Source organism: Jaculus jaculus, chromosome 13 (genome assembly GCF_020740685.1).
Source record: "Jaculus jaculus isolate mJacJac1 chromosome 13, mJacJac1.mat.Y.cur, whole genome shotgun sequence".
NCBI lineage: Eukaryota > Metazoa > Chordata > Mammalia > Rodentia > Dipodidae > Jaculus > Jaculus jaculus.
In genome coordinates, this window is record NC_059114.1 from 38,746,376 (window position 1) to 38,767,141 (window position 20,766).

The following is a 20,766-nucleotide window of genomic DNA, read 5'->3' on the forward strand; positions in this document are numbered from 1 at the left end:
CTTGGATTTTCTAGCTAGCTGGGTATTCTTAGCTGTATCAGTTGATTTGATGTTATATATTTTCAGGGTAGGAGCTTAAGGTGTTATTGTTGCTTTTAAGATTCTCAGAGTATCTACAAAGGTGTTCCTAGGGGCTGAGTTTCTTTGCTAGGGGCGTATTCAAGTTGGCTGTGTGAATAAAGGACAGGTAGATTCTAAAATTTAACTAAACACTGTACCCATTCTATTAAAAACAGCCCCAAGTATGTATGCAAGAGTAGTTATTACAACAACCAGATCCTCTATCAACAAAGAGGTTAAGATTTCTGGTCTATTGAGGGATCCAAGTCAGCTTGTGACCGAGTGAGACCCTTCCCTCTTGCAATCCTAGTTACCTTGTATGATATTGGTCTCAGTCAAGTTGCTGCCTGGGTTGTCGGGTTGCGGTTCTGATTTCTGGAGCTGTGCACTGGCTTTTCCTGTGGGGCAAACCGAGCCTGGCAAGTGTGGCACTGCAGATCAGCACCTCCACTGCTGGAACTGCTGCTGCTACAGCTGCCTCTGCTGGGCTTGTCACCACTGCTGCTGAAGCTGCTGCTGCTGGGTCTACTGCTGCTGCTGCCTCTGCTGCTGCTGCTGCAGCTGCCAGTGCTGGAGTCACCACTGCTGCTGAAGCTGCTGGTGGTGGGTCTGCCGCTGCTGCCGCTACTGGATCTGCTGCTGCTGCTGGGTCCGCTGTTACCAGTGCCGGAGCTGCTGATATTGCTACTGGACTCTGCTCCTGCTTTTGGCTCAAGTTGGCATGGCCGGGTCCTGGGATCGCTGCTCTGTTCGCTGGAGCTGGGCACAAATGGTGGGGGAGGGGAGGCTGCTGTAGCTGTTCTATTTCTCTTGCTGTTCCACATGTTCTTCTACCTTGTGATCTGCTCCTCTGTTGCTCACTGTCGTTCTCCCTTCACGTTTTTTGAGTTGTGGAGAGTTATGGTTTGAGCGGAAGCTCCCCTCACCTGGCTTTTCCTGCGGCTTGAGCTGAGCCTGGCGGCTTTCTGGTGCGCTGCCACCGTGGTTGGCAGAGCTACTGGGGCTGCTTTTGCTGGCCTGTGCAGGCTCTGGATGCTCTGGATCTCTCCTACTTCTCCACTACTGTTTCAATTTCCTTTACACCTCACTTTTTAGTAAAAGTGTGTATTTTGCTGAGTTCTTTTGGTCTTTTTCCCCCCTAGGCTGCTTTGGCATGGTACCTATGCTGCCATTTTAACTGGAAGTCCTTGAGCATATTTATAATCATTCTTTTGAAATCTTTCTCTGGCATTTCCTCTAAATCATTCTCACTGGAGCTCATTTCTGATGCATTAATACTTTTTAGTGGATTTATATTGTCTTGATTTTTGGTGTTTCTTGTGTTATAATGTACATATTTTTGCATGTGCTATTAATTTAATGCTTGTATTTTCTAATTAGCTGCAATATTAGTAGATGTATCAATAAGTCTGATGTTTTATATCATCAGGGTAGGAGCTTAACGTGCTAGGTTGGCTCTTAATACTCTCAGAGTATCTACAGAAATGACCCTAGATGTTGGGCTTGCTTGCTATGAGAGTACTCAAGTAGGCTAAGTGGAACAAACTAGAGGCAGAGTCTAAAATTTAGACAATGTACTCATTCAATGAAAAACAGCATAGAGTATTTATGTACGAGAAGGTATTAATGACAACCAGATCCTCTACCAAAGTCACAATTTCTTAGGATATGTGGTGCCGCACACCCCTAATCCTGTCAACTAGGAGGCTAAGATTTCTGGTCTGTTGAGGTTTCCAAGTCATCTTGTGACCAAGTGAGACCTTTCCCTAATGAACAACAGAAGAGGCAACAAACTCACTATAAATCAGTAAGCAACAAATAACAAGCCCCAAATGTAGGTTATTTAAGAATGGAAAATCTGACCATCCATTAGACTTAACATATTATAAATCCTGCCATGGAAGGTACAATTAGTACTTCTGATTCAAGCCTATTTACCAGGCTTATTTGACAGGTGCTGACATGGTGTAATCCCAGTTACCTTTTGGGATGGTTTTGGTCTCAGTTATGTTGCACTCCTGCTTGGGTCCCTGTTTACTGAGCTGCGGGTTCAGGTAGGCTGGCTGGGTTGCAGGATCATTGCCTTGTTCACCGGTGCTGGGTGCTGTGTAGGTGAGCTCCCTTTCCCAGTTCTCTGGTGCTTGCTGGTGCTTGTGCTGGCAGTGAAGGAGGAGAGGCTGTGGTTGATGGCTCTACTTCTCCCAGTGATCCACGTGATCCTCTTTCTCACTAGCCGCTCCTCCCTTCTTCCCTCCTGCCCTCCCTTCATGTTTCTTGAGTTTGCAAGTAGCTGCAGTATGAGTGGAGAATCCCCTCACCTGGCTTTTCCTGCAGCTCAAGCTGAGTCTGGTGGCTGTGGCCCCACAGACCTGGTGCCACAGCTGCTGGAGCTGCTTCTGTCTGCTTCTGTGGTCTCTAGACACTCTTGGTCTTTCCTACTTCTCTGCTGCTGTTGGTAATTTCTTATACACCTCACTTTTCAGTAGGAGAGTGTATTTTTCTGGCTTTTTAAATTTATTTATTTATTTTTGATCTTTCTCCCCTAGGCTGCTTTGGTGTGGTTCCTATGCCACCATCTTAACCGGAAGTCACCATGTTGATTTTTATAGTTGTTGTACAAGTTTGCATTCCCACCAGCAGTGAATGAAGGTTCCTCTTTCCCTGCATCCTTGCCAATAGTTACTGTCTTTTGATATTTTAATGATTGTCCTCCTTTCTGTAGAAAGGTGGAATCTCATAGTTGTTTTAGTTTGCCTTTCCCTGATGACTAAGTATATTGAATATTTTCTTAGGTATTAGCCATTTATATTTCTTCCTTTGAAAATTTTCTATTAAGTTCTCTGCCCCATTGTTTTTCTTTTATTAAGGATATACTTTGTATGGATATATCAAGTGTTAGTAGCATCTTTTCCCCCTTCAATACTCCCATTCTGCAGGGGCCCCTCCTCAGTGGGGTTGCTAGTATTCCCCATGGGGTTGTGGGTTAGGCATTATAGGAGCAGCAGCCAGTCATTGGAGGTAGGCAGGGCCTCTTGGCATGACATCCCAACCTGTGGCTCTTACATTCTTTCTACCCCCCTCTTAGGCAAAATTCCCCGAGCCTTGGTGTGTGTGTTTTTTTAGTCTACTTCAGAGATGAGCTCTCAGGAGCTTTTGGATTTCTGCTTTGGTATGTGTTGAGTATTCTCAGCGTCTGTCTCCTTCACCCTGGAGTTGTCAGGCTCACCATGGAAGCAGCATTCTTGCTTGTCTGCCCACTTCCTCTGTGGTTTCACCTGGGACTTGACTGAGATGCGAGGGGTGGTTTATTTCCTCATGTCTTGCTACCTTCTGAAAAAGAAAAACAGATTCTCCAACAGAGAATGAAGTCAGCATCGATTAAATTGAATAAATGCTATTACTTTAGGGAGTTTTTTTTTTTTTTTTTTCCGAAGTAGGTTTCACACTAGTCTAGGCTGACCTGGAACTCACTATATAGTCTCAGGGTGGCCTCAAACTCTCAGTGATTCTCCTACTTCTGCCTTCAAAGTGCTGAGATCAAAAGCATGCACCACCAATGCCCGGAAGTTTAGGGATTTTCATGGCTGTAGCCCCTGTTTTAGCCATAGAATAGTGGAGCTTGACATTGGAGAGCATAAAAAGTCTTTGTCTCCATAGGATTCAGACTGGGTTCCCAGTTCTAGATATGGGTTCCTTTGCATTGAACAGATCTTTTAGCTAATCAGAAAGGCATCAGTTACCCACCAAGGCTGTGTGCCACCATTACACTGGTATGTACTTCTTGTCATGATGGTTTTGTAGCCCTTTTCAGCACTAGACTGGGCTAACTGGGACATGTTCTCTTCTGGATTCTAGCCCAGTCTCTCAAGTGTTCTGTGTTGGCAGCATATGGTTTCTTCAGCAATAGGGTCTTACATTTTACCTCAGGTGGATAACCAAGTACTTTGACAGAAGAAGCCTGTCTTGTTTTGGGGACCTCATACGTCTCTCCAATCAACAGCTTGATGTGGATAGCACCTGTTTATGGTACTGCAGGTTACAGGTTGGAGCCTAAATGTTTTAAGGTTAGGCTTCATCCCACCCTCTTCAGGGCCCTTCTTTTTGGGTGCTACCCTTATACTCCAATTGAGAGGTATATCTTTTAGTCTACCTTCAAGGAGAGAGGTTTCTATGGTACCAGTTTATTTTGGATTTAGGTTTGTGTTTATTTCTCCCCACCTTTCCCCTCCTGTCTCCCTGCCCCCCAAACCTTTCCATATAGAGCTGCCTATCCAGTATGTCAGCAACTCATGCTGATCTAGTTAGGAACTGCAGATCAGTGAGAACATTTGGCTTTGTCTTTCTGTGATTGTGTGGATTTCCTGAGTGTGATCTGTTCTAAGTCCATCCATTTTCCTACAAATTTTGTTGTATTGTTTCTTCTTACTGCTGAGTAGAATTCCATTGTATATATGTACCATAACCTTGTTGTCCGTTCATCCAATGATGGGCATCTGATTTGACTCCAGTTCTTAGCTATTATGAATTGAGCAGCTATAAACATGGTTCAGCAAATATCTCTGTAGTGAAATGTGGAACATTTAGGGTAGATGCTCAGTAAGGGAATAACTGAGTCTGTTAGTAGCTCTGTGTTTATCCTTTTCAGGAATCTCCATATTTATTTATATAGTGGTTGTGCAAGTTTGCATTCCCACCAACAATGAATGAGAGTTCCTCTTTCCACATATCTTCATCATTTGTTATCTTTTTTTTTTTGCAGTGATTTTGTAGTGATTACCATTCTTACTGGAATAGTGTAATCTTGTTGTTTTAATTTACATTTCACTGATAGTTAGGGATGTGAACATTTTCTTATGTGCATGTTAGCCATTTGTATTTCTTCCTCTGAGAACTCCATATTCAGTTCCCTATTCCATTTTTTGAGTGGGTTGTTTGATTATTATTATTATTTTTTTTTTTTGTAGATTCTAGATATTAGGCCTCTGTCAGTATAGCTGGTGAAAATTTTCTCCCATTCTGTGGATTGTTTCTGCTTATGGTATGTTTGTGCAAAAGCTTTTTAGCTTCATGAGATCTCATTAGTTGAGAAATTATTTAATTTCTTGGGCTACTGGGGTATTGTTCAGAAAGCTTTTCCCCATTCATATATCATGGAGAATTCCTCATAATTTTTCTTCCAGTAGTTGAAGGGCTTCAGGTCTTCTGTTGAGGTCTTTAATCCATGTGGAGTTGATTTTTGTGTATGGTGAGATGAGTGGGTCTAGTTTCATTTTTCTACATGTGGTTTTCCAGTTTGTTCAGCACTGTTTGTTGAAGATGCTGTCTCTTCTCCAATCTACTCTACTGTCATCTTTGTTAAAGATAAAGTAGCTATAGATACTTGACCTATGGTATGGGTCTTCAGTTCTGTTCCATTGGTCTATGTTTCTGTTTTTATGCCAGTACCATGCTGTTTTTGTTACTATGGCTTTGTAATATAGCTTTAGACTGGGTATAGTGATACTTCCAGAGGTGTTTCTTTTGCTGAGGGTATGTTTGGCTATCTGAGGCCTGCTTCTATCCCATATGAACTTTGAGATCATTTCCTATCTCTATGAAGAATGATACTGGAATTTTTTATTGGTATTGCATTGAATTTGTATATTGCTTTTGATAGAATTGCCATTTTCACAATCTTAATTCTACCTATCTAGGAGCATGGGAGATCTTTTCATCTGTTCAAGTCCTCCTCAATTTCTTTCTTGAATGCTTTTATGTTTTCATTATATAGGTCTTTCATGTCCTTGATTTGTGTTATTGAATAGTATTTGATTGTTATTTTGGTGGATATTGAAAATGGAACAGCCTCATTGATTTCTTTCTCTGTATATTTGTCCTTCGCATATAGAAAGGCTACTGATTTTTGTGTTTGATTTTGTATCCTGCCATTTTGCTGGAATTAATTACCTTTAGAAGTTTTGAGATGGAGATTTTTGGGTCACTTATTTATAGGATCACATCATCTACAAATAGGGCTAATTTGGCTTCTTGCATATTATTTGTATCCCTTTAAAAGTTTTTTCATTTTATTTTTATTTATTTATTTATTGAAGAGCAACAGCCCGAGAAAGAGGCAGATAGAGAGAGAGAGAGATAATGGGTGTGCCAGGGCCTCCAGCCACTGCAAACAAACTCCTGACATGTATGCCCCCTTGTGCACCTGACTAACATGGGTCCTGGGGAATCGAGCCTTGGACCAGGGTCCTTAGGCTTCAGAGGCAAGTGCTTAACTGCTAAGCCATCTCTTCAGCCCTAATTTGTATCCCTTTTATTTCCATCTCCTGTCTTATTGCTTAGGCTAGGACTTTTAGTAGTATGTTGAAGAGCAGTGGTGAAAAAGAGCACCTCTGTCAAGTTCCTGATCTAAATGGAACTCCGTGAATTTTTCCCCATTATGCATCATTTTGGCTTTAGGTGCTTTGTATATAGCTTTTGTTGTATTCTAGAGCGGTTTCTAATAGCTCCATTTGATTTTTGTTTTCTGTCTTTTTTTCCCATCATGTTCATCTCTTTTTTGAAGTTCAATTTCAATTCAAAGCTGGATTTTCTTGATGCTTCCTGGAAATCATCTTACATTTGAGCATGTATTTGTTAAGGTTAATCAGATGATTATTAAGATCCTCTATTTGTTGATTCACCGTCAATTCATTTACTGCTCTTTTGAGGCTTCTCTGGTTTTCTTCAATTAAGTTAAGCTTAGTGTCAAAAACTGAACTCTCTAAGAGATGATTCTGTTCAATTTCAATTATGTGATTTTTTTTTTTTTATAATGTGCTTCCAGTTCAGCAGTTCTCTTTATTAGGCTCACATAACTTGTGTTTCATATTGGGATTCAACTTCTGTTGTTTTTCTATTTTATTGGAGGCTTCCATTGTGGGAGTAGGCATCCTTGGTGGAGATTGCTGAGTTTTCTGACTGTTTTTGCATTGTGGTCTACACATCTTGAAGTAAAAGTCTTATTTGTTAAGGAAGAAGCAAGTATTTGTCCTTGTAGGATCTTTAGTGACTGTTCTGTTTTAAAGGTGAGCCAGATTGGAGTAGGATGGGGTTATAACTGCAGATGTGCAGATTGCAAATACATTAAAGATACCTGGTGAAATGTGAGATGGAACTGGGACTCTGGCTTACTCACTCTACTTGTGTGCACTCTTCAGCATAGGGGAGCCAGGAGTTAGAGAATCAGGAGTGTGAAGCTGGGAAGCCAAGGGCAAGAGGCCAGCTCCCTCAGGGGCTGGTGCAACTTGTGGCTTAGGGGAAAGGGATTTAATGACCCATGGCCAGTCAATCAGGAAGCTGGGGCAAAAGACAGCACACATGGAGGGACCAGGCCACCCCAAATCAGCAGCAGGAGTATCAGGACCAGGGAACTGGGAGGTGGGGAAGGAACCAGGAGCCGTGACTTACTCTGTGTGCCTCTGAAGCCGAGGATCCAGAAGTTGGGGACCCAGAGGCAAGCCAATCAGGGAGGCAGAAAACACACAGGGTCCAGGTAGCCCCAAGCTAGGAGCTGGGTACAAGGATCAGGGAACTGGTAAGTGGGGAAGGAACTGGGAGCTCTGGCTTGCTTACTCACTTTCTTTGCTCAGTTCTTTGAGTGGATTGTTTAACATTATTTATTGCTTAGGTTTTTGAGTTCTGTATAGGTTCTAGATATTAGGCTGCTGTCAGTAGTATAGCTGGTAAAGATTTTCTCCCATTCTGTGGGTAGTCTGTTGGTCTGTTTATGGTGTATTTGTCAGTACCAAAACATTTTAGCTTTATGATATCCTACTGGTTGAGTGAGTTTAATATCCTGGAATACTAGGATATTGTTCAGGAAGTCTTTTCCCTCTATTATATGGTGGAGAGTTCCCTGTATTTTTTTCATGCAGTAATTTGAGAGTTTCAGGTATTATATTGAGATTTTTCATCTGTTTTATGTTTTATGTATGGTTTTATGTATGGTGAAAAGAGTATGTCTAGTTTCTTTTTGTACATGTATTTATCCAATTTGGCCATCATTTGTTGAAGATGCATCTTTTCTCCAGTGTACATTGTTCGCTCTTTTGTCAAAGATCAAGTAGCTGTAGTTACTTGAACTAAGGGCTGGGTCTTCAGTTGTGTTCCATGTCTATATATCTTTTTTTTTTTTTTAATGCTAGTACCATGCTGTTTTTGTTACTATGGGTTTGTAGTATAGCTTTAGATTGGGTACAATGATACCTCCAGAGGTGCTTATTTTGCTGAGGATATTTTTAGATATCCTGAGCCTTCTGCCATCCAATATGAATTTTTAGATCTTTTTTTTTCTGTGAAGAATAATGCTGGAATTTTTATTGGTATTGCATTGAATCTGTATAGTGCTTTTCATAGAATTACCATTTTCACAATATTAATTCTACCTATATAGATGGGTGGTCCTTCCATCTTCTCATTTCCTCTTTGATTTTTTTTCTTGAGTGTTTTATAGTATATAGTTCTTTCATTTCCTTGGTTTGTGTTATTCCAAGGATTTTTTTTTTTTTTTGTGTGGATATTGAAAAATGGGACAGCCTTCCTGAGTTCTTTTTCTGTGTATCTGTCTTTTGCATCTAGGAAGGCTACTGATTTTTGTGTGTTGATTTTGAAATTTTTATTTATTTATTTTAGGTTTTCCAAGGTAGGGTCTTGCTCTAGCTCAGGCTGACCTGAAATTCACTATGTTGTGTCAGGGTGGCCTTGAACTCACAGCAATTCTCCTACTGCTGCCTCCCAAGTGCTGGGGTTAAAGGTGTGTGCCATCACACCCAGTCTGTGTGTTGATTTTGTATACTGACACTTTGCTAAAGGAATTTATCACCTTTAGCAGTTTTTTCATAGTCTTTTCTCACTTATGTATTGGATCATGTCATTTGCAAATAGGGCTAGTTTGACTTCTTCCTTTCCAGTTTACATCCCTTTCATATCTTTCTCCTGTCTTATTGCTTGGGCTAGGACTTCTAATACTATGTTGAAGAGCAGTGGTGGGAGCGGGAAGCCTGTCTTGTTACTAACTCCTATTCTTACCCAGCCTGAATCTGTTGTACATCTAATCTTAGCATATACCGTGCTATCATTGTTGATGCTCCAGTAGGTATTGAAACGAAAGAGATCACTGGTTTTAATTGTTTTTCTTGTTTCTTTCTCACCATGCTGTTAGCATGTAGGAAAGCTACTGATTTTGTATGTTGATTTTGTATTCTGCTACTTTGCTCAAAGTGTTTATAGGTCTAAGAGTTTTCTAGTGGATTTTTAAATTCCATTCACAAATTTCTATAAAAATACCTGTGAATAAACCTACCCAAGGGATTCAAAGACTTGTACAATGAAAAGTTAAAACTTAAAACACTGAAGAAGAAGAAGAAAAACAAACAACTCTTCTGGAATCACTGGAGACTTCTGGAATGTAGCCATCACCCCTGTTATGTTCTGGTGCTTATCAGTTGGGAGGTGTGTCATAGTATGACAATTAGATTATAAGAAGCTACAGGTTATTTTGTGGTCATTGTTACCTCAATTTGGAGCTGACTGATTTTTTAAAAAAATATTTATTATTATTACCAACATATTTTGCATGGATACATCATGTGTTTTTGGCTAGCCTGCTTGAAGTGGAACTTCTGGCATGTAGGCATCCTGTTCCCAAAGACAGAGGGTAGAAATTCAGTTAGGTCACTTAGGCAGAACAAAGGTTAACATGTCTAGTTTGGAAGAAAGCTTGGGACTTGTAGATAAAAATCAAGCATTCTACCTTTTATCTTGCAATTTTCCCTTTTAGGAGAAATGCAAACACATACACACATATACACATACCCACACTCACACACACAGCTTGGAAAACTTTATATTGGAAGCATCCCAAATGGATATTAGTAGGAAAATGCATAAATTGTGTTGCACTCATATAAGAAATGATGTATTGGTGCGTTCAACAATAATGGTAACTCTCAGAGACATGCTGTAAAAGCAATAGAAGAATAGGATGGGGGAGAAACATGCTGAGCACAGAACTGGAGCGCTTTTAGGTACCCTGTGATGCAATGTATCAGGTTCTTTTGTGTGTTGAATAATGAACTGAGCAAGATATATGCTACCAGGGAGCTTGGGTTTCCTTTATAGGTTCTTAGTCTTGTTGCTAAGAGAATTTAAAAGCACACCAGAAGTAAGCTCAAGGGTCATTTTATTAGAGTTTGAGAGAAAACAACAGGGCAAGCAAGATGTAAGTCGTAGTCACTACTGGAAGGAGGAATATGGATAAAAGGAAGGGTGAAAATCAGGCCTTTTGATTTAGAGTCCACAAATCAGACATGTTTAGCAATGGAGGTTGGCAAGAAGCTGTGTTGGCAGGGGTGGGAGTCTTCAGAGAAAATATTGAGAAAGCCTTCAGAGTGAGGGCAAGGGCATTGTTTGATATCCAAGGAAGAGATACATATGGGGAAAAGAAAGTTAAACTTTCTTAGACAGAATCCAGAAAAGCTGACAGGTTTAGCATTGAAGATATGTAAGCATGTACCTACAAAAAGAGCTGTTTAACTCTACCTTTTGTCCTGGAAGCAGCCTCCAGTTCACAAATCAGATCAACAGAAATGTTTACAGAGCAACTTAGATGTCACCTTCCTTTCTCTTCAAGGACAGTAATTACACATCTAATATGTACTAATACATCATCATTAGACTGTGAGGAAGGTCAGCACCTTAAGCCTTTTGTTCCTGCATGCTTTGTGGCATCATTCTACTTGCATTCTGTCAACAGCTGATAGAATCTTGGGGTTCCCATGAGGCTGTCTGTAATGTCTGATGTCTTTCATACTGAACACGTGTCTTTTGGCTTCAGTGACCCAGGCAAACCCTGGTATTCTGATCTGAGATTCTTCTTGTACCAAATCAGAACATACCCTTCTTTAAAAAAAACTACAGGTGGAGCTCCAAACCACATGTTAATCCCAATATTGCAAACCATGAAGATGTCAGCCTCTCACCTAATACCCAAGCTGGGATTCTTTCACAACTTGGGAAAGCAGAGTTGAATAACACTCCTCCATCACATCTCTACCTCTGCTCTGGAGCTGAGATCATGTGGATGGTATCCATTTACTGTCAGCCAGCGAATATTGAACAAGTCTTTGTCCTGTATGACAAATATACAGAGAAACTCCTCATATATCAGGATTATAAGTCAGCTACCATTCCTCAAGAGAAAAATAGCCAAGAAATTAAAGCAGATTATTTCCCAGAGTGGAAGGACTCAAGGAAAAATTGTTAAGAAGAGACACTAAAGAATGTGAACAACATAACAAGGGAAAGAAGGAGGAGGAAGAATTTTCCCAGAACATAGCCATCCAGCAAGAAAGAGAAGAAGAAGGGTGGAGAGATGCTTGATAAAAGTAGCAACATTTGGTCCAGGAACAGCGCCAAGCCTTTGAGGAGATGATCCACTGCCTGAAGCTGGAGAAAGAGGACAGGGAGGAGGCTAATGATGGTACCAACATAGTTGTATACACAGTGTGTACTAACTAATAATAATAAAAATGTACCACCAAAATAAAGAGTGTTTACTCTCTAAGAGCCAGGTGGGCTGCTGGCACCTGCCTCCTCTGTGTCATCTATGTAGCCTTTAGACCCAACCACAAGACTGGCGGGTGCTGGGTCACCATTGCTGTGCACGTCACTGACACCTGGAGAGCTGAGAAGCAAGCAGAATGTTCTCACCACTGGTGGCTTGCTGGTACAGAATGAAGAAGAAATCTCTTCCTTTGGGATGAGTTGTGTCTCCTTGTGCTATGGAGGTGGCCTTTCTGCCAGTGTTGATGTCTACATGCATTACCCATACTAGATAATGTTTCCAGAGTCAATAGCTATTATCTGTGCCCCCAAGTTCTAGGAAAACTGGATCTTTTTTTTTTTTCATCCTTTTCAAAGCTTAAGGACAGTTTTATTAGTTTTTGTGAGAAAAACAACAGGGTGAGCAAGTTGTAAATCTGGGCAGCTGCTGGAACAAGGAAGACAGAAAGTCATGCCTTTTGAGTTAAGATCCAGTTAAGATCCAGAAAATAGGCAGGTTTAGTAATAGAGGTCTCAAAGCAGCTGCATGGGGTAGAGGGGAGGTGCTTTCAGAGAAGTGAGAAAACCTAAAGTGAGCAAGCATGCTTAGGATTTGGGTCAGGATCCAAGGAAGAGATAGGAAGGGAGAACACTTTTTGTGCTGGAACACAGAAAAGTGGGCTGGCTTAAGATCTGCAAGTGGCTTCCTGCAGGAGGGGCTTGTGCAGGTATCTCATTACAGTTTAGTATCTCATCAAGGGGGTGACGTTCTTTTCACCTCCTTAGCACATCTATAGGTGAGGAGTGGTACCTTTGTCAGGTGATCATTGATAAGCCCAGTTAGATAAACTTTTGTGCTCCTGGTGTGTGTATGTGTGTGTATAGTATGTGGTGTGACATGACGTGTGTGTGTGTGTGTGTGTGTGTGTGTGTGTGTGTGTGTATGTTTGTAGATATGTGCACCCCATGTGCAAATGTGCAGAGGCAAGAGGAAAACATTAATGTCTTCCTCTGTCTCTCATCTGCATGTTTCCTTCAGATGGAGGATGGAGTCATTCACTGAACTGCCATTTTTGGTCAGACTGTGAGCCCCAGAGATTTTCTGATCTCTGTTTCCCACAGGACTGTGATTACAGGTCTGCATGACCATGCCCAGCTGTTGATGTGAGTGGTAGAGAATTGAACTCAGAGAAAATCTGACCTCCGACCTTTATGCTTATGCAACAAGCACTGTTAGCAGCTGAGGCATCTCCTCAGCCGGGGTCCAAAGCTAATCATTAGGTTAGTGTCTATCCTCAATGACCTCCAATCCTGCTAATGCTTGTCTGACTACTTCAAATTCCTCCTGAAGAGTTGAGACCCTCAAATCTCTTAGGAGATGATTCCAGATGAAATGGAACACGGGAGGAGTTAGGCTCTGCACTCTTGTTAACTTTCAGGCCTTGGAGGTGGATCAGGGGGACCCAAATAGATGAGATTAGATTGTAGAAGGATCATCTGAAGGTAGATTGACTGTAAATAGGAGGAGATAAAATTAAGACAGCAGTTAAGTAGACAAGGCCTGCAGATGAATAGGATCACTACTAAGATTATGCAGAGTTTAATTCCAAAGTTGTTCATCAAAAGGGATGATGATCTGAACTGGCCTGAATCTAGTTTTGTAGATATTGTAAAGTGAAGGTGGCATTGGCCCAATGTCCTGAAGATACCCATAGCATTTTATTTATAGTTAGCAAAAGCTAGAGTCCTTTGATCTGGTTACTGCTAGCTGTGATTGTACTACCTCAGATCAGTAATCCACACTCAGAATTAAATGGGGAGGTCTATAAGACTTGAACATTTGTTCCTTTTAATGGCTAGTCTAGTTTTTTTTTTTCTGTCGTATTTTGGTTTTTATTAATACCAATCATCCATTCTTTGGTTATAGTCTCCTTAAGTTGCTTCTCTTGGGTAGTTGATTACAATGATGAAGAAGAAACTAATACAGAAAATATGAAAGAACAAAGGAGGATTTGAAAATAAAAACCTACATAAGAGCACAGAGGGAAAAGATCTGTTTTATGTATTCAAAAAATTTACTTATGTGTGTGTATTGGTGCACAGGAGCTCAAATGTCTGGCTCTGTATGGATGGATGGGGAATTGAATGTGGGCTGACAGACTTTGCAAGCAAGTATCTTCAACCACTGAGCCATCTCCTTACACCCAAGATCCTGTTAAAATGGATATTAACAAGTTGATCAGTGTAATCCTAAAAATTTCTATAAATGCATGGAGGGGGTATGACAACTACAACTACAACACTTATTGTAGCCAATACCTTTCAAGAAATACAAAGACAGGCGTGGTGGCACACACCTTTAATCCCAGCACTGGGGAGACAGAGGCAGGAGGATTGTTGTTAGTTTGAGGCCACCCTGAGACTACATAGTGAATTCAAGGTCACCAGGTTAGTCTGGGTTAGACCAAGACCCCCGACATCAAAAAACCAAAAAAAAAAAAAAAAAAAAAAGAAAGAAATGAAATGAAATACAACAGCATTGAGGTATCATTTGCAAGAAATTCAAACAATTCTTTCCATATAACCATCATAAAAATAGCCAACAAAATATTTATGCAAAATAGTCTTTAAATCATAAGCTTTCATGCTATTGAAATAAAAGACAAATATTTTATGAAGATGTTATTATTTCACAAAAATAAAAGTATATATTTCAATACTGAAAGAATGTTAGTGGCAGAGAGCAGTCTGAGGCAAAATTCTGAAAATAAAATGGATCAATTAATTCTCTCAGTTATCTCACTGTGCTATTCATTTTATAGCTGGTTGCCAGGTCACTTGGTGATTATCTGGGAGGATCATGGCACATCATCATTGAGGGCACAGGTGATTTTGTGTGTGATCCCTGCTTCTTCTCAGGCTGAATAGCCAATATGGGTAGTTCTCATACCCAAGGAAAAGGGCTGTATTGGTTCAGAGGAAGAATGTTGGACACGTGATGCCAGTTCTACATCTACCACATTCTGCTGACTGTGGCTCTTATGAGCATTATTTGAATAAGATGACCTCAGTTCCCTCAAGTGTATAATGGAGACTTCAGAAAATGGGTAGGAGTGCAGTGCATGGACCACACACGTAGAGAACAGTGCCTTTTAATTCCAGGAGAGACATGTTGTTGGGGGTTAGCTGGCCTCTCCCCTCAAGTTTCTAGGGTGTGGTAGTGTGCCCCATCCCCTTGCAATCCACAGTGCTTGAGGTGATTGCTGAAGATCTGAGGGATGGTGGGAATGGTTTCAGCCACATTGTTGATAGTAACTTGGCTGCTGGATAGCGATGCTTCCTAACACCTTCTGGAGCAGCATTGAATTGTCTTTTCTAAAGAGCACCCAGAGGTCCAGGATCTTTGGGATGTCAAAGAGGAAGTTCTTGTAGAGGATTTCCCCAAACACAGGGGGAGAAATATAGTGATCTTCGGATTCCTTGTGAGCAGACATGTGAAGGAAGGTGAGGAAGGCACTCGGTGTAAGTGCTTCTGCCTGTCAGCAACCTCAGGGGCTGGGACCACCCGCTAATCAAACTTATGCATGTGAGATCTACAAACATGAAAACATTCCTCATACAAACACCACTATTATTGCCATCACTAAAGTGCTTGCCATTGTTGGAAAAACTTAAATTGTTATAGAAAGCTGAATCAAAACCTGAAGATGATGCTTTGTGAATCATGGAGAATCCTTTGGGTGAAACAAGGCACATAAATTTGACCATTTACAGCCCAGAAGAATTTCTTGGCAGGAGATCTATGGTGTACATGCTCAGTGCATGGCGAGGGGAGCAGACTTAGGAATTGGCAGGAACCGCAGTAATCTAGGGCAGTGCATCGTCACTGGTGGGTGGTCCTATCACCACAGCTGTTGGATTGGGCTCCATCTTTTTTATAAGCTTTCTTGTCTCATTGTTCTTGACATGCATAGTTGAACCATGATAGCAGGACTAACAGACTTCCTTTGAGTCATACGCTTTCTCTTTTGGCCATCTTTTTTACTAAAAGGAATTGTGACTGTTAGAAATAGTGAATGAGTACTACATAGCCCATAAAGCTTATTATTAAAAACAAGTTTCCCAGCCCCAATAAGCAGAAACTAAAACTTGAGAACTGTGTAAAAAACAAAACAAAGCAAGACAGTGAACTAAGCATGATGAGGCAGTGATTTTGGTCATATAGAAGCTTAAAAAATATCACTGTGTAATATTTACTCAGTACTTATTGGGGCTTGTGCAATTACAGGAAGCAGATTTCATAGTGAATGCCAACTAATGGGTAAATTATGTTCCTCAATTAGCAATTTTTTGTGGATAATTGTAGCTTTCATTTTATTTCTAACTTAATCCTTATAATAACTATTTTTGGTTATTAAATAATGAGAGTCTTTTGGTTGGAATCATAGAAACCTACTGTAACTGAATTGACAACAACAAAAAGGACGGCCTAATCCACAGCAGTGGGACACAGCTGGAGTGGTCCTTGGACTCCTCAGACAGTTGAACCTGGATTCAGCACTGTCTGATCTGTCAGTCATCTGTTTGGTAATCTTGGTTCTTTCTCATTATAGATAGACTCTCTCCATATTCTGGTGAAATGGCTTGATGTTCATTTCCATTGTCAACTTGATTAATCTAGAATCACCTTAGAGACAAATCTTTAGTCATGCTGGTGACATATTTTCTAGATTAAGCTAATTGAGTTGATAAGCCTCACCTTAACTGTGGAAGACAGGGCTAGAGTCCTGAACTGAACAATAAGGAGAAAGTGGGCTTAGCATGAGTAATCATTCATCATTCCCTTCTTCCTGACTACGCACTCACTGTGACCATCTGACCCCAGCTTCTGCTGCCATGCCTTCCCAACCATGGTAGGCTATCCAATGGAACTACAAGCCAAAAATATGCCCTTTCTCCTTTCATTTGCTTCTTGGTGACTGTTTGGTCCTAGCAATTAGTACAAATGACCACTGGCACCTTCAACTTCCTAACCTCCAGTACTCTATCTCCAAATCAAGGAAGAAAGAAAGGATGGAAGGATTTAAAAGAATATTTTATTTATTTAGTTTTGAATTTTAAAATTTATTTATTAAGCAACATGTTTTGTATGGATTCATCATATATTGATACCTCTTTTTCTTTCCTTCTTACTCCATTCTGCTGTGGACCCTCCTTAGTAGGATTGCAGGTATTCTCCATGGGATTATGGGTTATGTGTTATGGGAGCAGCAGTCAGGTTTTGGAGGCAGTGCCTCTGGGCATGATGTCTCGACTTGTGGCTCTTACAATCTTTCCACCCCCTGTTCTGCAAAGTTTCCTTAGCTGTAGTGGGTGAGTTTTAAGTCTACTTCAGTGATGAGCTGTTAGGGGCCTCTGGATCTCTGCTTTGGCAAGTGTTGAGTATCCTCAGGGTCTGTCTCCTTCACCCTGGTGCTGATTGTCAGGTTCACCATGGAAGCAGCACTCTTGCTCGTCCCCGCAATTCCTCTGTGGTTTCAGCTGTGGATTGGCTGAAGTGTGAGGGGTAGTTTATCTCCTCTGGTCTCACTGCCTTCTGAAAAAGAAGAACAGATTCTCCAACAGAGAGTGAAGTCAGCATAGGTTAAATGGGATAAATGCTATTAATTGAGGGAGAATTTGATGTATGTAGCCCTTCTTTTAGCCAAAGATTACAAATAACACATTGCTATTATCATTCTCTCTCTATCTTCAGATGGTCAGGGAAGACAGAGAAAAGTAATGACCTGTCCTTGAAGTTAGGAGAAGGAAGTGAGTTTCCATTTCAAGGATGACATAGAGTTGTGAAAGGAAGACAGATCTGATCTATTGTCTTAACGAATGGACATATCTCTCCTCAACTCTGTGAGGACTATTGTCCTGATAGAGTCTCCTCCAGCTACCCTTTCCTGAAATTCTTCACTTCCTGTCATTGGAAGTTGACATTACATGTTGATTTTGTTAGAATAAGACACCACTCACGTCTGTCTTTAAGTTATCTTCATGGATACAGAAATCTATGACACCTGCCAAGCGAGTTATGCCCCTAGGATTAGGTAGTTCTCAACCTGCCCCTCTGCATAAAGTCATGGTCCTGAATGCAGGTGGGTCTTGAACACTACTGGTGACATGACATGAGAAAGGCGGGGGAGCTACTGTATCTGTACAGTAGCAGAGGACATATTTCTAAGCGAGTATACCGGTTTTGTTCTGTTAGCCATGCCCTTGGCTTTTGGGACATGCACTTATGCACAGCACATGACACTTTGTGCTGCTCACGTGCTCTTGTTGGACTGGTGCTCCTCAAGAGCCACCTTAAGAACAACGCACCAGCATGCAACTAGGGTTGCTGTGTGAAAGGTGTTATGAATAGTGAACAGAATTGAAGCTGGCAAAGACTATGAGCATATTGAACTTGCCACCAGAATTTGTTTTAGGACTGAGAAAATGTTTCTAAGGTATTGCTTCATTCATGTAGGTTTATTCAGCAAGTCAGCAATTATCAGTGAAAATGTGCCAGACACAGGGTTATACCTTAGGGTAAGTGAGATGGGCAAGTCAGGAAAAATTCTTATAGTTACTCACTTTCTACTCTATAATAAATATAAAATAGAAACAAAGCATAATGTCTGAGTAGTACGTGCTATGAAAGAAAAACTGTAGATGTTTTTGGAAATGAGTAGAAAGGGTACTTATATCAGCCCTTCTGGGCAGACAATATCAGGCTTTTAATTCAGCTCTGTCTCCCTTTTGGAAAGGCAATTGACTTTTGGCCTAGTGCTTTCAATAGATGCCTAGACCCAGGTCCAACAGTTTCTACATGAAAGAAATTAGGGAACTAACATGGAAACATATTTTCTCAATTTTCCATTGAAATGGATGGAATTGGAAAATATATTAAGTTGAACTAACCTAGGCTCAGAAAGGCAAATAGTATGCTCTGACTCATATGTCTTTCCTAGCTTCTAATTTTTATGTATGTATATTTACGTGGGAATAGCCAAGAAGCTAGAAATGAGCCTATGAAGAAAAAAGAAACTTTTAGGGAGAGATGTGGGAGAGTAATGGAACATATGTGATTATGGAAGGGAGAGTGCTGAGGATAAGAAGAGCTTGAGCATGGAGAATGGGGGAAAGATGAGGTAGAGGGAAGGTCAGCCAAACTTAACTCTGTGAAAATGCCTTAAGTGCACCTGCTACTTTTTAAGTCAATTAAAAATGTAATTAAAAGATAATCAGAAATGAACAATAGAAGCAACAGTAGTAACAAAAGACAAAGTGTGATGGTGGTACATTAGATGAAAACACCTCACCAGCCAGTATTTCCTCTTTTGTGGCATGGTTTTAAATTCTTTCTGTCCTTAAGCTGTTTCATGAAACAAACTGAAAGCAGCTTACAATTCCAGTTCAAGCCTATTACACTAGATTTGGGGACTGCATTGCTCCTCTTGTGTTTAGACCAGGTGTCTTTATGGTTGAGTTCCTGGTACAACTGCTGTGAGTGAGCAGTTTCCTCCTTGGTGCTCTTCCCTTGTGTTCTTCAGTGCTGTGTAGGGGAGGGCAGGATGAGAGCCCTTGCTGAAGATTCCCACTGCCTCATTGGTAGCCCTGGGGAGGAGACTAACTTGGCCTCCCACAGTCCCCTTATTTTCTGTTCACAGGGATTTGGTGGCTTGAATGTAAATGTCCCTCACAGCCTCAAGTGTTTGTGATTAAACTTCCTACTTAGTACCCAGGTGTGGCAGAGCATTTGAGAGGTGGAGGCTTGTTTGAGTAGGTGTGATTTTGGAGGTGGACCTTAGGGTTGATGAGTCCAGTCTACTTTGTGTTCAGCACCATCTCTCACTTACTGTCCTTTCTCTGCTGTGGATATGTGATGTTAAGAGTTGGTTGCTTTTCTCTGCTATGACAAAGCTTCCCCTCTAAATTGTAAACCAGAAATAAACCCTCCCCTTCCATAAGTTGCTTCTGGTTGGATGTTTTTGCCCCAGAAAAAAGAAGGTAAAATGCTACAGGGGGTGCATAGGGTTCTGGCCCTGTAGGCTCAAGCTTTGTCGCAGCTCTTCCCTCAGACTATTCAGTGACCCTAGAGTTTTGGGGAGGGGCAGTATGACCTTTTTAAAAAATTATTTTTGGACTGGAGAGATGGCTTAGTGGTTAAGGCACTTGCCTGCAAAGCCAAAGGATCCAGGTTCAACTCTAGGACCCATGGAAGTCAGATGCACAAGGTGGCACATGCATCTGGAGTTTGTTTGCCACGGCTGGAGGTCTTGACATGCCCATTCTCTCCCTCTGCCTCTTTCTCCCTCTCCCTCTCTTTCTCACATAAATAAATAAAAATAATAAAAATAAATATTTTCTATTTAAATTATATATGTTATTTTCCAGATTTTGAAGTATCTTCTGAGTAAAACCAGTTTCATTTCATTTCAAGTCATGTTTTATTGCTTGTTACCAATAGTTGGATTGTACCTTTGAATATACAGTGTTGCATTTGTGGTTAAACAAGGTTAGTTTTATCACTGCATATGTATACATTGTACAATGAATTTATTTGTTATGTATTTATTTATTTTGCCAAAGTTAGTCATTGAGAACCCAGCTGTATAGCATAAAAATGTGTTGAAAGAGCATTGACAAAAGATAGTGTCTAGGACTCTCACTTGCTAGCTGAGGGACTGTGGGAAATAATGAGAATCCCTCCCCCCTGCATATCATTTCCTAGGATAGAGTCAAATCAATTGGATATTTAAAATAAAATAGGGGGCTGGAGAGATGGCTTAGCGGTTAAGCACTTGCCTATGAAGCCTAAGGACCCCCGTTCAAGGCTCAATTCCCCAGAACCCATGTTAGCCAGATTCACAAGGGGGTGCACATGTCTGGAGTTCATTTGTAGTGGCTGGAGGCCCTGGCACATCCATTCCTTCTCTGTCTCTCTCTCTCTGCCTCTTTCTCCATCTGTCTGTCACTCTCAAAAAATAAATAAAAATAAACAAAATTTAAAATAAAATGGGAAGGTCAGACACCTGCCATATCAAGGGAGATCAGGCCCCACTGGAGCTGCTTTTGGTATATTCTTGGAAAGTCTAA

General features: G+C 40.9%; 1 protein-coding gene across 4 annotated transcripts in view; it reads left to right on the plus strand.

The window, feature by feature from the left end:
* Window positions 1–20,766, plus strand: part of Prelid2 (PRELI domain containing 2) — a 140,176-nt gene that overhangs the window by 54,742 nt on the left and 64,668 nt on the right. Inside the window, exon 6 of one of the 4 annotated variants that reach the window (XM_045133166.1) lies at window positions 11,014–11,130. The exons of the other annotated variants lie outside the window; for them this stretch is intronic. Coding sequence (XP_044989101.1) covers window positions 11,014–11,037 — 24 coding nt within the window. The 3' untranslated portion in view covers window positions 11,038–11,130. Of the gene's footprint in view, window positions 1–11,013; window positions 11,131–20,766 lie in introns of those variants that run through there. 4 annotated transcript variants of the gene reach the window in all.